The sequence below is a fragment of the Melanotaenia boesemani genome, chromosome 22 (genome assembly GCF_017639745.1).
Source record: "Melanotaenia boesemani isolate fMelBoe1 chromosome 22, fMelBoe1.pri, whole genome shotgun sequence".
In the NCBI taxonomy this organism is placed as follows: domain Eukaryota; kingdom Metazoa; phylum Chordata; class Actinopteri; order Atheriniformes; family Melanotaeniidae; genus Melanotaenia; species Melanotaenia boesemani.
The window spans coordinates 26,462,342-26,475,582 of record NC_055703.1 but is presented as its reverse complement, the minus strand read 5'-3'; the positions used below and the strand labels follow the sequence as shown (position 1 = coordinate 26,475,582).

At 44.9% G+C, this 13,241-nt stretch overlaps 1 protein-coding gene across 15 annotated transcripts in view; it reads left to right on the top strand.

Annotated features, from left to right (window-relative positions):
- adgrg6 (adhesion G protein-coupled receptor G6) overlaps window positions 1–13,241 on the top strand; it is a 115,108-nt gene that overhangs the window by 62,962 nt on the left and 38,905 nt on the right. For 6 of the 15 annotated variants that reach the window (XM_041975451.1, XM_041975440.1, XM_041975439.1 and 3 more), the window contains 14 exons: window positions 104–178; window positions 808–912; window positions 1,758–1,835; window positions 2,604–2,681; window positions 8,101–8,180; window positions 9,727–9,773; window positions 10,212–10,250; window positions 11,611–11,750; window positions 11,838–11,949; window positions 12,041–12,111; window positions 12,198–12,262; window positions 12,342–12,478; window positions 12,560–12,725; window positions 12,992–13,135. In XM_041975451.1, coding sequence (XP_041831385.1) covers window positions 104–178; window positions 808–912; window positions 1,758–1,835; window positions 2,604–2,681; window positions 8,101–8,180; window positions 9,727–9,773; window positions 10,212–10,250; window positions 11,611–11,750; window positions 11,838–11,949; window positions 12,041–12,111; window positions 12,198–12,262; window positions 12,342–12,478; window positions 12,560–12,725; window positions 12,992–13,135 — 1,337 coding nt within the window. The remainder of the gene's footprint in view (window positions 1–103; window positions 179–807; window positions 913–1,757; window positions 1,836–2,603; window positions 2,682–8,100; window positions 8,181–9,726; window positions 9,774–10,211; window positions 10,251–11,610; window positions 11,751–11,837; window positions 11,950–12,040; window positions 12,112–12,197; window positions 12,263–12,341; window positions 12,479–12,559; window positions 12,726–12,991; window positions 13,136–13,241) is intronic. The other 9 variants (XM_041975446.1, XM_041975445.1, XM_041975443.1 and 6 more) reach the window with 4 other exon arrangements.

The window sequence follows — 13,241 nt, the reverse complement described above, 5'->3', positions numbered from 1 at the left end:
ATTTATGCCTCACACTGTGACATTGCTCATTTCCTGCAACATCACAACCACTCAACATTCTTTTTATCTCTCTGTTTCATCCCAATGCTTTTCTTTCTACCAGACACTTTTTCTCCTACCATCTCCTTCACTGAAACCACTAACACCATTCATACTTTTCATGCCATCACCACCTACGGTAAGCAACCCTCATCCTCACTTTCCTCAACTTCATCGTGAAGCCTAATATCACTCCATTCAAATGTCTTCCTAGTTCTATATATAACCACTATTATATTCCACCCTCTTTCTTATGTTGTTTCTGTCTTTTTAATAGGTGATTTATTATCAGTTTATCCTCTGTTCATCATCTGGATTATTTTCTCTCACTTATTTAATCTCTAAAAAATTTAGTATTGTATAAATATTGGGATGGTAATCATCACTTTGAAACAATAATCTTTAATGGTTCTATGAAGAAGCTTCCCTCATGTTTGAACTTTTTAACAGATTTTTTAAAAGCTTTCTTTTATTATTATTACTGAATCTCTGAAAAGTCAAACAAAAGTTTATAGAAGTCATTAACTGCCAGCTATATAAGAGATGGCAATGCTAATTCTAGTCTACTAGTAAACTGATGCAGTTATTTGAGAAATAAAAAAAGGCTTCATACCCCCTAATTTACAGTACACTAATAATGTCTTTTTGCTCATTAAAGACACAAGTGAGTGACTGAGTCCTCGGTTGTATTATAAATATCCAGCTCACCTCCCGTGGCACGTATAAAGCCATCATTGCTTTAACACAAGCATCATTTGTCATCTCCAGTCCCCCCTTCCATCCATTCAACTGCATCTCCCTCTACTAGCATGCCCCTAACCCCACCCAACAACAGTACCACCAGCAGCACATCCAGCTCCTCCTCTTCCTCTGGTAAGCTTTCATCTGCTTTGCTGCTTTGCTCCGCACATGCATCACTGCAACATGCAACAGAAACTAATTGTTGGAATTGTTTAACCTTGAATGTGATCTTATTTATGATGCAGTAGCCTCGGAAATGGAGTAGCTGACAGTGGAATATGTTGATGTCAGATTTATGGGAAGAAATAAAACATTTGAAAGGAGTGGGTTTTAGCAGGGAAATATTAAATAAGCTTCTAACTGTTTAAGTGAGGATTTTGTTCCATTAGCATTTTTTTGTTTGTTTTTGCTTGTCGCATTAACACACTGTGGTTATATGGTCTCTTGTACTCACGCTACCTTGTTGTGCTAATCAGCTACCGCCATCATCACCACCAGTTCTGCTATGCCTGCATCCACTGTCGCTAATGCAGGCCAGTCCAGTACCCTCCTCATCCCCAGCCATGCTGCTGTCGTGTAGCACAATGTGGATCTTCATAGTATTGTAGAAAACTGCATGGATGTCCGGCAAAAGATGGAGGCAGCAGAAACTTTTCTGCTTTAATTTTGCAGAACCCTGATCCAACCCCGTACAATCGCAGAACCCCGATCCAACCCCATACCATCGCAGAACCCCGATCCGACTTTTTTGAAATTTGTTGCTTGCCCAAAAAACAAAAAAAAAAACACTAGTTATAAATGTTAACTCTTTGACTTGTTGACTGTCCCCAACACTATGTCTTCAATCCCATACAATCCAGAAAATCTGATTCAACACAAGCAAATGTCCCTTTTTCTAAGTCATCTACGTTCGCTTGCACAAAATGTCTGTTCAGCTAACTAACATGCTGTGATTTGATTGTTTACCTCCCTCATAGCTGAACAGATAACCAGCATCACAGCAACCCTTCCATCTGCTCCCACTAACCACCCAGCTACTAACCCAACGAAGCATGGTAAGAGCTATAAAACCCGTTCACCTTCATTTACAAAGCAGATGAGGATTTAATCCTGTAACTGAGAGACAGAATCAGTTCATATAAGACAATCTACAGAAACACTGAGCTGATGAATGTATTAATTAAATTCAGTTTGTAGTTTTTTACTTATTACTGGAGTAGTTTTCATTAAAATTATAGTTAGAGATGTACTAATAATACTTACTATTGATAAATAACTGATAAAGATGTGTCATAGTGGCAAGTTTTCATATTTATCTATATTACTGAAGAAATGTTTGAATTAAATAAACCAAATGTGAATGTTTTCAGTGTATGTCGTATTATACAAATTCATGTCAGACGGTTTATCAGTAAGCATGGGGGGGGGGGGGATTCCTTCTTTCTGAAGGGAAACTGTAAATACTTGGAAGTAGTGCCAGCTGCTTCGAGTTCTTCTGTAGCTTATCAACATTTAAACAAAGATAATTTGGTGTCATAAAAACATGCATGCAGTTTTTCCTCCATCTATCACTACTTCTATATGATCATTTCTTTCAGAATGTATTAACATAAGTAAAGACGGGCCCTTTTTTCTGTCTGAACAATGCAACAAATCAGTGTATCAGACTCCTGAATCAAATCAAATCAAAACAGACTGGATTGTTTTATAGTATCTGTAGATCAAATACCATCAAATTGAGCACGCTGAAAGCCATTTCATGTTTCTCCTCTTCATTTTTTAATCATCTCAATCCTTCTCTCATTCTTCACAAACATTTCCAGGATCGAGTCCTCTGCTGCTGTTCTTAACTACCACCCAGCCAGCGACTAACATAGCTGAAACTACCGTCTCCTCTCTGGGTAACACACAACCTCGCATGTCTAGTGATGCACTGCTCATCCACCCAGTTTTCTTTTCCTTGTCAGGGAAAGATGTATTTCTGGTATAATTTGATCTGTAATTTGTAGTTTCCTCCTTCCTGTCGTCATGTTAACGGTTGGGATGGAATTCCATCGTTCTCTCTGCAGATATCACTTTTCTTCCACTAACCATGTGTGAGGTTCAGTTGATATGAATATGTGATAAACTTGTGTTTTATGCTTTTAATTATTTTTCTGTAACTTGATGCCATCTGTTTGGTGTGACAGTGGAGGAGGCTGCTGATGCTCGAACTGCTCCACAGCCTGAACGTCGGGCTTCACGGTCCAAGCATCCGACTGGTGGTCATGCTCAGAGTTTCTGTCCAGTTGTCGAATTAACTGCTGGAGCTGAAGTTCATCATGTAATCAGACGAAGCAGACGTGCTTTAGATCCTCTTTTAGGAGCCTCTCTTCGTGGGTCCGTTACACCAACTCATTTCAGCTCTCCAGCTAGAGCCTCCAGCCCCCCAAAGCCACCACATCAGCCCAGACCTTTAGCTCTAGTCCCTGGTCCTTTGTCTCCATATGAACACTCTCACCCCAGACCTCCAGCCTTCATCCAGAGGGTCTCATCCCATCGAAGCTCCAAACTCTTCCTGGGTTTGGGTGGGTTCATCTCCACCCCTCTGAGGAAGAGGCCAAATGCAGGACGACGCCCCACTACCACCAGAGCAACACCAAGTAGGGTCGAGGTCCACGTCACAAAACCTGCTGTTCCTCCAACCCAACCGAAGTCCACATCCAGACCTTGGCTGAAAAACACCACTCACATGTTGGGAAGCGTGACACGACCAGCCGCTTCTCACCAACCAATCGTCACGAAGACCACGGCTGCTTCAGTCTCTTCTCAGGAGTCGTCTCCAGGGCAACATAGAGGTGAGGTTTTTGATACGAAGGAGTCTTCCCTGTGGTCGTCTTCGTCGGCACTGAGCAACAGAAAGAACAAACCTGCAGCGCCGCCGTGGTCGCTGCTGAGTGTGAGTGGCGGCGGAAACTGGACCAACCCTCCGGGGTTCTCCTCAGGTTCCGAGACATTCCTGTACGATTCCACCGAGCTCACTGAGGAGGGCGGAGTTTACAACCTGTATGAAGTGGATGCAACTGACTCCCTGGAAGAACATTCCAGCATTCCCGAAGCCAGCATCTCTCAGACATCAGCAGCAGGTCTGAACAATCAGGGGGACAGGCTGAGTAGACGCAGGCTGGAGGAAAGTTCCTTCACACAAGCCCAACATGTGGAAACCCTGATGCTCTCACAGCCAACAGCATCTGTATCCAAGCAACGACCAGCCTTCCAAAAGCAGATCTTTTCTCCTTCGGTCCTGCTGCAGAAAGATGAGACTGAGATGTCCGTTTCCTCACCTCCTCTGAACCGTCTCAGAACCGGGCCGATTAATCACTTAGACACCAGTACAGACATACATGCCCATATACATTCATCTGGCTCCATCCTTCCTCCTGCTTTTCCCAAAACTTCCTCTTCTAACACAGTCAACATTCCTCATTCCTCACCTTCTCTTACTTCTCTCTCCACCTCGTCTTTCTTCACCTCTGGCAGCATTACTCCATATTCTCTACTTTCTCTCTTCTCAGATGACCCCACTCCTCCCCTCTCTGCTCCTCAGCAGGCCTCAGTCTTCCTGCCCTCCTCCTCTTCCTCGCAGGCAGAGCGACGGCTTTCAGGAAGCTTTCAGCCGCCCACGCTGTCCTCTCTGTCTCTGTACTCCAACCTTCAGAGCCAACATGAGGCTGCTGATGCAGAACTTTCCTCACTTCTTCTGTTTTCTGACGCTCAGATGCCAGCTGGTGATGAATCTCTGCTCCCTGAACAGCTCTTAGAAAAATCTTCCAACAACAACTCAGAACCTTTCAGAAACAATTTGTCCAAAAGTAATGAGTCCCTTAATCTTCGCTCAGAAACCCCCTTCAGTCAGATCGGATCACCTGTGGAGAGTTTGCTCACACGTTTGAAGCCGACCTCAGATCCAGTCCATCAGCTCAGACCTCAGTCTGATCAGACAGATTTGATTGACATCCATATTCCTTTAGGTGAGTCATTTCAGGTTCGTCACTCTGGTTCTTCCTCGCTGCCAGCGGTCGGTGTTTGGACCTCTGAACGCACTCCGGCTGTGCTGCAGGCAAACATCCACAAAGAGCCCGATTCGCTCTTTGCTTCTTTGTCTTCTTCACCTTTAGATGTTTTTCTCTCAACCTGGAGCTCCCGTCTCCGAGACAACCTGTCACTCACTGCACCAGCTCAGACTCCACCTGCTGTCAGCATCACACACGGTCCTCATCCTGCAGGTGACGTCTCACTTCTCTTGGCTCAGTCGTCCTCAACTGGGTCACAGAACAAATTTCCTCTCAGCTCAACTTTCCCCAGAAGTCCTGAGAGGCTGCAGAACCCGCCTGCTGGTCCGGACCGTGCAGCTAATCACCTCACTTCTTCTTTGTTGCATCCACCTGCCGTGTCGCCAACAGTGCTCCACGGCAGCCGGACCCCCCAGCTGACTTCAGGGCTGGATTACACACTCAGCTCAGCACACACACACGTGCACAAGCCTAAACATGCAGAAGTTCATGTTTCACCCACTCTGTCTCTTTCAGCAAGCCTCACATCTCTTTCTCCTCTTTCTCACATCCCTTCTGTCATAACTGTCTCCTCCCTCCCCCTCTTATCCTTCATCACTCCCTCCCTCGCTCCTCTGTTCCCCAGTCAGGCAACGTTAAAGCCCACACCAGCCCAGCCCCCCTTGAACAAACATTTACAGACCTCCCAGGTTGCTGGGACGCAGCCCGCGAGGCAGACGACAGATCCAGCAGAGCGTTTCATCACGTCCAGCGCCTCGCAGCCTCTTGCTTCTGCTGATGACAGTGGCAAGGTGTTGTCTCATCATGCAGATGGATCACAGACAGCAGCCACCTCCAGGTTTGTTTCTTTATTCGATCCTGCAGACATCGTTGCAAAGATACACACAGCAGACAAGCGTGTTTCTGCAGCAGGATGGGCCGACGCAGCAGCTCCCGTTCAGGCTGGAATGGACCTTCTGAATCCAGAAGCTTCTCCTAACACTGAATCTGATTTCCACCAGAACCCTGCTCTGGTAACTCCAGCCATGCAACACTCTGGTCTTAATCTCCCCTCAGCCTCCATATTCCCCACCGACTCCCATATTGGTGCCTCAAGTCAAGGCTTCATATCTGGGCTTGAAAAGCTCCCACATCCTGGAAATGATCTCCACACTGCAAACACAGCAGGTCATCAACACCTCCCCGAGATGACAAACATCACACAAGCTAAAAATACTTCGGTGTTTGCAGATCTCGGAAGGATGGACTCAAATGTTGCAAAGCCCGGTTTGATGTCGGAGCCGAGCATGTCCAACCACAGCGAGAATCAGACTTCAGGAGTCTCTGTGATCATAATCAGAAATGTTTCCCCGACGCCACCTGTTGCTATCGACGCTCACCGTCTTATAACCAGGAAAAGCTCCTCAGCTGCAGCTGCGTTTAAAGCCGTGACTGCATCGGCTCACGGCAGCAGCGGCCTCAAAAAGGCGCCGACCGTGGGTGTAGCGGCCACGCCTGCGCCGCCCTGCCAATGTAAAGAGCGCTTTCATTTTACATGTCTGTGTGGACTGTCATCTGAGAACAGTATGTCATGCAGTAACAACCAACTGTAGATGTAGACATCCAAAACACAGAAATCATTCTCCTGATTTGTATGAAGTCTTAAAGTCTGTTTGAAATGTTGATCCAACAAACCTAACCGGCCTGCAGTTTGTGGACACCTGAGTCTTTTCAGGTTATTTACCCAGGGTTCCAGCATGACTGTGAGTTGTAGATCCTGCAGCGGATCGGGAAGAAATCCCTGCAGCCGGTGTCCACAGACTCTTAGCCATGTGGTGTTTCTGCAGGCAGGTTGGGATGGCATGAAGAAATTCTCCTTTAAATATTCAAAAAGGAGATTTTAAGACTGAATACATGTTTGATTAACTTTAAAGGTGGCTGGGTTTACAGTATTGTAGCTGAATAGATGTTTTCCATAAATTAAGTTCAGTAGTTCTTTTGTAGAGAGAAAAACCTGCCAATCATGTCAATATGTTGGATCCATGTGAAGGTGGAAGCTGGAGATTGGGTTGTTGTGATTCTGGGCCAGTTATGGCATGCTAACAGGGACTTTAGTTGTCCAGTGATAGTTGTAGTTCCTACAGAGGGATTAAATCTTCTCTTCCTCTTTGTGTCTTTTCTCTCTGTTAACTTTTCCACTCATCACATCTTCTGCAAAGACTTTTCTCCTCCTGAGTTTTTAGTCCATCCAGCTTCTTGGTAGAGATGTCCTGCTTAGCTGCCCGCATTATTATAACCTCTTCACATGAAATCCAGTTAAAATGTTGGGATGACCATCTGCTCCCCAAACCTCAGCAAAAATAAGTGAAGTTTGCAGCTTGCAGGGTCTCCCTCCAGAACTGGAGTCTTCTCTATTCACAGCATCAACTAACAATCAGAGGTGATAGAGAGACACCTAGTGGCTGCTGTGAAGCATAGCAGGAGCTCTGAAGGCTGCAAAAGGTCCTCACACGTCTTCGTTTTATCACATCGGGTGGATGATAACATTACTGTGAGCAGCAGCAGGTTTTAATTTTCCTGTCCTCTGGTGAAACCCTACTGCTGGGAATGCAGCTAAATTCAGTATTTTTCCATGAAAACATGACTCATGAAAAACTTATGTCTCATAAAAAACTTTGTTTTGATTGAAAAGTTTACTAACAGATGAATTAATGGGCTTTACTAAATTGGTTTTAGGTTAACAGCTCTTTGGGGATTATTGGTGGACTCTCTGCAGCCAGTCGCCCAAATTGATCAAATATTATCGAATGAAACAAACATGTTAGTTTGTCCTTCTTTAAGATTTCAGCAGATCGATGGAGAAATTGGCATTAGAAGGCAGAAAGCAAAGTTAAACTCCCATTTCTGTGTTATCCCTTCTGAAAAAGACACTTTAAATGTTGGGATGTGGGATGTGAAAAGTGTGAGACGGCTGCTCTGAAAGCGTGAAATTCTTTCAGAAATGTCCAAATTTAATGACATAGTTAATAAAATGCTGCAGCTCCTGCAGCTTTTTCATTCACAGAGAAAAGAAACCTGCTCTGTGCTGCTGTTATCTACCCGGCAACACACTTTCTCATTATTTACTGCGGAAAATTGGATTTTTTTTCCTTATAATTTAATGAGCTCTGAACATTTGATTTGTCTCCTGCTATGTGGAACAGGCAGAGAGAATAAAAGACTGAATTTAATGTGGAACAGCTTTTTCCTGATGTGACTGAAGGGTTTGTCCTCTCGCCTTCATCTGCAGAAGGTTTGTTCTACCGGGCCTCCTTCGTGGTGGAGTCAGAGCTGAGCCTTCAGGCCGTGGAGCAAGCAGTGGCCCAGTGGGTAAGATGGAGCTGCGCTCTCATTTCTAACTGTTCACACAGCAGCATGTGGAGGAGAACTCAGAGCTATGTTAGGCCTCTGGGTCTCCTCATGTCATTGGACTCTGAAGGAGTTCAGCTATTTAACATCTCTGGCTTTGATCAGCATTAATGGGAACTGGCTTTTAATCAGCTTACTGTACCTTAATGGAGGGTTTTTAAATGTTTCCTACAGGAGTCCCTGCTCAGAGGAACATGGTCTGAAAGCTGAGTGAGTTCAGGTGCATGGCTGTGTTAGGGTCAGGCTCTGCAGCAGATTCAGACTGGTCACTGATGAGAGCTCCCTCAGTTTTTCTGCCTCACAATGTTCAGTTCTGCTCACTTATTTTAGATTAGTGCAACATCATTTACAGGGTTTCCAAATGCAGAGCATAGAGAACAATGAGAGGAAGCAGCAGTCGTGACAAAGACAAGAAAGCCCGGCTTTTGGTTATTTTACGAAGCTCTAAGCAGCTGCACCTCAGCACAGCTCTGCAGGACGGTGCTGCGCTGCTGATTTACCTCGTTTAACTGCTAAAGCAGGGCTCTCCAGCTCCGGTCCTCAGGGGCAACAATCCTGTCTCCCTGATCCAGCTCACCTGATTTAAATTAAATGGCTCTGCTCAAACATGTTGACCCATCAGTCTGATTTAGGCGCTGCAGCAGGAAACATCCTAAACCTGCTGGACAGGGGCCCATGAGGACGACTTTAGACATCTGTTTACCAAGGGCTGCACAATGGTTTAGTGGTTAGCATCTTTGCTAAGGTTGAACTCTGGATTACCTTGGACTGACTTACCTGGATTCAACCCTCTTCTGTTTGGAGTTTGCATCTTCTCACGGTGTATGCATGGGTTCTGTCCGGGGACTCCAGCTTCCTCCAGTCGTCACTCACATGTTAGATTACTGGAGTCTAAATTCTCTTTAGGAGTGAGCGTGAGCATGAGTGGTTGGCTGTCTCTTGCGTCGGCCTTGCGATGGACGAGCGACCTGTCCAGGGTGTACCCTGCCTGGTTTTTTCTGAGATAGGCTGCTTCTTTTTAGAGGATTTAGATTCATTGGATGAATTAGGATGAATGGATTAATAGGATGAACACATCTGGAGCATGACCACACGAACTGTCAGTAAGTGCACAATATGAAAGCCTCTCATCCCATATATATGACCTATAAACCGAAATGATCACATAATACAAGAACAAGTGAGTGTATTCAAAGCGTGGGATGAATTCAGAATAAAGGAAGGTAGAAAACAAACACTGGTTTGGCTTTATGATGGTTGTTTTCTCTAACTTGACCACTAGATGTTAGTAATTGTTACTCTTACTTTCAGAGCTGGTTTATCTTCTTTTCTATTCTATCTGAAGATCAGAGAATAGAAAAAAATTATAAAAACTAAGCAACATGCATCCATCCAGCAGCCAGACTCATGTTGCCCTGCAGAGGTTCAGAGAGGCAGCAAAGTCTCAGGCCCCGGCTTAGTGGGCTTAACAACTAACATGATGTTTGAATTTGTTTTCTTCTTGCAGCTGAATCAAACATTTGAAAGCTGGACCCATGCAGTGAAGAGCATCAGGTAATTCTACAAACTTTCTTGACCATGGTATCAGGTCCTCCTCCTTTTTTACAAAGACCATCTGAAAATTTAGAAACTATCAACAGAACATAAAAAAGTGAAGAAAATTGTGGGATATTTTAAACAAGACCTCTTGTATAACCAAGTTCTGACTTTTTTAAACCAGCATCAGAGCAATATGATCTGAAGACATCCTTCTCTTAAGTTTGAAAACACAGTAGATTTAATTTAATTTGACAATAAACCTCTGACAGCTCAGGTTGTCTGATTAGTCTTCATATGAAATAAATCCAGGAGGAAATGTGGATCATGGACAACAAACATGTGAATGTAAAATGTTCTTTCTGATCATACCTGACTGTTAACGTGATTTATCTCTGAAAAGTGGTGTACAATGACTGGTCTCTGCTGTTTCATTCTCTCGTTTCGTCTCTCCAGCATTCATCCTGATGGGCCGACCCAACAGAACTCCATCAGGTAAACAGACTACTGTCAGACTTTTCTCAGTTTAGAGTCTAAGTCCATATTCTGCTTCATCAGCAAACATAACCTGTGGAGTTCCCCAAGGCTCCATCCTGGGGCCACTGCTGTTCAACATCTACGTGCTGCCACTCGCTCAAGTTATGAAAAACAACTAAATGTTACCACAGTTATGCTGATGACACACACATCTACATAACCATCTCACCAGGAGACTACAGTCCGATCCGAACGCTGATCAACTGCATGGATCAGATTAAAGACTGGATGTGCCAGAACTTCCTTCAGTTAAATGAAGACAAAATTGAAATAATAGTTTTTGGAGCCAAAGGAAGAAAGATTAAAAGTCAGTTCTCAGCTTCAAACAGTTGAGTTAAAACTACCAACCAAGCCAGAAATCTGAGTGGAGTCCTGGACTCAGACCTGGATTTAAGCTGGAGGATTAAAGGCCTAAAGTCCAGACTACTGCTGTCCTCACAGGTCTCCCTAAGAAGTCCATCAGACAGCTGCAGTTAGTCCAGAATGCTGCTGCTCCAGTCCTCACTAAGACCAGGAAAGTAGATCCTAGAACTCCAGACTTCAAAATCCTGCTGTTAGTTTAAGACCAGAATCCATTCAGGATCTTCTGGTTTGTTACAAAGCAACCAGATCCCTCAGGTCATCAGGCTCAGGTCTACTTTCTGTTCCCAGAGTCAGAACTAAACGTGGAGAGGCAGCGTTCAGCTTTTATGCTCCTCACATGTGGAACAAACTCCCAGAAACCTGCAGGTCTGCTGACTCAGCAGTTTTTCATCAGGATTAAAAACTTTTCTATTTGCAGCCTTTTATCAAAACAGTTAATTCCCCACACTGGAACTTTATTTATTGTTTATCTATTTTATTTGAGCCTTTTTTTCTTTCTGTTTTTAACTTCATTTAAAGTTTATTTTTAATGCACTGGTTATTGCTCCCTGCACCCCGCTGTAATGCTGAAATGTTTCATGTAAAGCATTTTGAATTGTCTTGTACATGAAATGTGCTGTAGAAATAAACTTGTCTCATCACTTCCAGGGTCTCTGTTGTGTTTACAGAGTTGGATTTTAGACTTTTTGATGAAACAAACTAATTCAGTGGCTCTTTAAATAAATCGAAATAATGAAAGCATGACGGAAACCAGCAGAGACCAAATTAACTGCATTTGTTTGCTATTAAATGTCTTTTTCTGTTAATTCGTCACACTGGAACTTCATTTTTTGCTTTTTATCTATTTGAGTTTTGGTTTTACTTTACTTTTTAATGCTTCCTTTACTGTAATGCTTAAATGTTTTATGTGAAGCATAAACCTGCCTTGCCTTCATCAGCCTTGTTTCACCTGCAGGTACACCTGCCAGGTGCTGTTGGTGATCTCCAACGAGAATCTGGATAAAGCCAACGTGTCTCTACAACTGTCCAGCAGAACTGGTCTTGCCAGCTCCAGTCTGCAGGTTCAGCCCGCCTCCATAGAGGTCCAGTTAATTGGTAAAGAAGTTCAGTTCAGTGTTGATCTAGAAAAGGAAACTTGAACAGGAAAAACCCTGAAATGATTCTGGTTGTTTCTTCCAACAGAAAACTGTCAGGAGGACAGCCTGCTTCACTACCGCTGGCCGCAGACCAGACCTGGAGTCACCCAGTACCTGCCCTGCTTCCCCAACAAGGACCAGAGTGCTTCCAGAATCTGGTAACACTGAGCTTGAACACCTGATGTCCACATTTGCTGCTCATGAATTTGTATCACGGTCGTGTAAAACCCTCATCTGGTCTTCTCCCAGTTTGATAGATCCAGAGAACTTATCCTCCTACTGGTCCGCTGCAAACTTCACCAGCTGTGCGGTTACTGCAGGTACGTCTGAATATCAGTTTGGACCGGTCAAGTCGAGCTGCAGTGGAACTGTTGCTGATCTGAGGAAGTTTTCTGTCTTTGAACAGAAAATGCAGCCGATGTCGCCGAGCAGCTCGCCAACTTCACCAAGAACAACCTGTCAGAGGATGAGGTGGGATTCGGAAAAGTCCGTCAGCCGACCGGCCATGGCAGGCAGCGGGAATGACCTTCTCTCCTTCGTCTCTCCACAGGTGTCTCAGGTGGTGACGAAGGTCCAGGAGCTGGTGAACGTGGCCAGGATCGACACCACAGTGGCCGAAACCGTCGTCAACATCATCTCCAACGTCATGGTCAGCTCCAAGCTGGTGCTGGTGAACTCCTCCAGGAAGTATGCATTGTTGGGATGTTCTCTGCTCTGATTCAGCTCTGATCACGTCCTCACTGTCTTCCTCTTCTTCCTGCTCCTCAGTGCGTTGAGGGCTGTGGAGGAGTTGGCCCAGAAGGTGGAGTTTGAAGGTCCGTCCATTAACATCACGTCCAGATATCTGGCACTGGGGATCCTGGCCCTCAACACCACCACGTTCAACGGGACGTCTTTCAGCGCCTTCATCCCTCCAAACTCCAGCGATCCTAAGGTATCCGTCATGGAAGTTCTGTCCCTACAGGGATTTCTTCATTTCAAGTGAAAATCTTCATCTTTGCCAAGAAAAAGAATTTCTTCTGACATGTTGAATTTAGGTTGGTGGTTGTCCGTTTCCTCACATCCGTCTCCACCTTCCTTTCTCTTTTCTGTTTCATTTTCTCATTTCATCCTCCTTTCTTTTTGATCCTTTTTCCACCTCCTGGTTTTCCTCTCTGACTTTGACCTCTTGCTGCCTGTCTCCATGTCCTGGTGTGTCAGATTGAGTTTGAGCTGACGGACAACCCGTTGGGCCAGGTGGCCCTCCCCAGCTCGCTGCTGTCCGGCGTCTCTCTGAGCGAATCCGACCGATCGTCTCTGTCCAGGATCAACTTCGTGTTCTTCAGCAGCACCAACCTCTTCAAGGTTCATGCTTCTCCTCAACTCCTGCATGTGTGGACGGTGATGGCGAGGTGTGTGTGGACGGTGATGGCGAGGTGTGTGTGGAAAGTGATGGCGAGGTGTGTGTGGA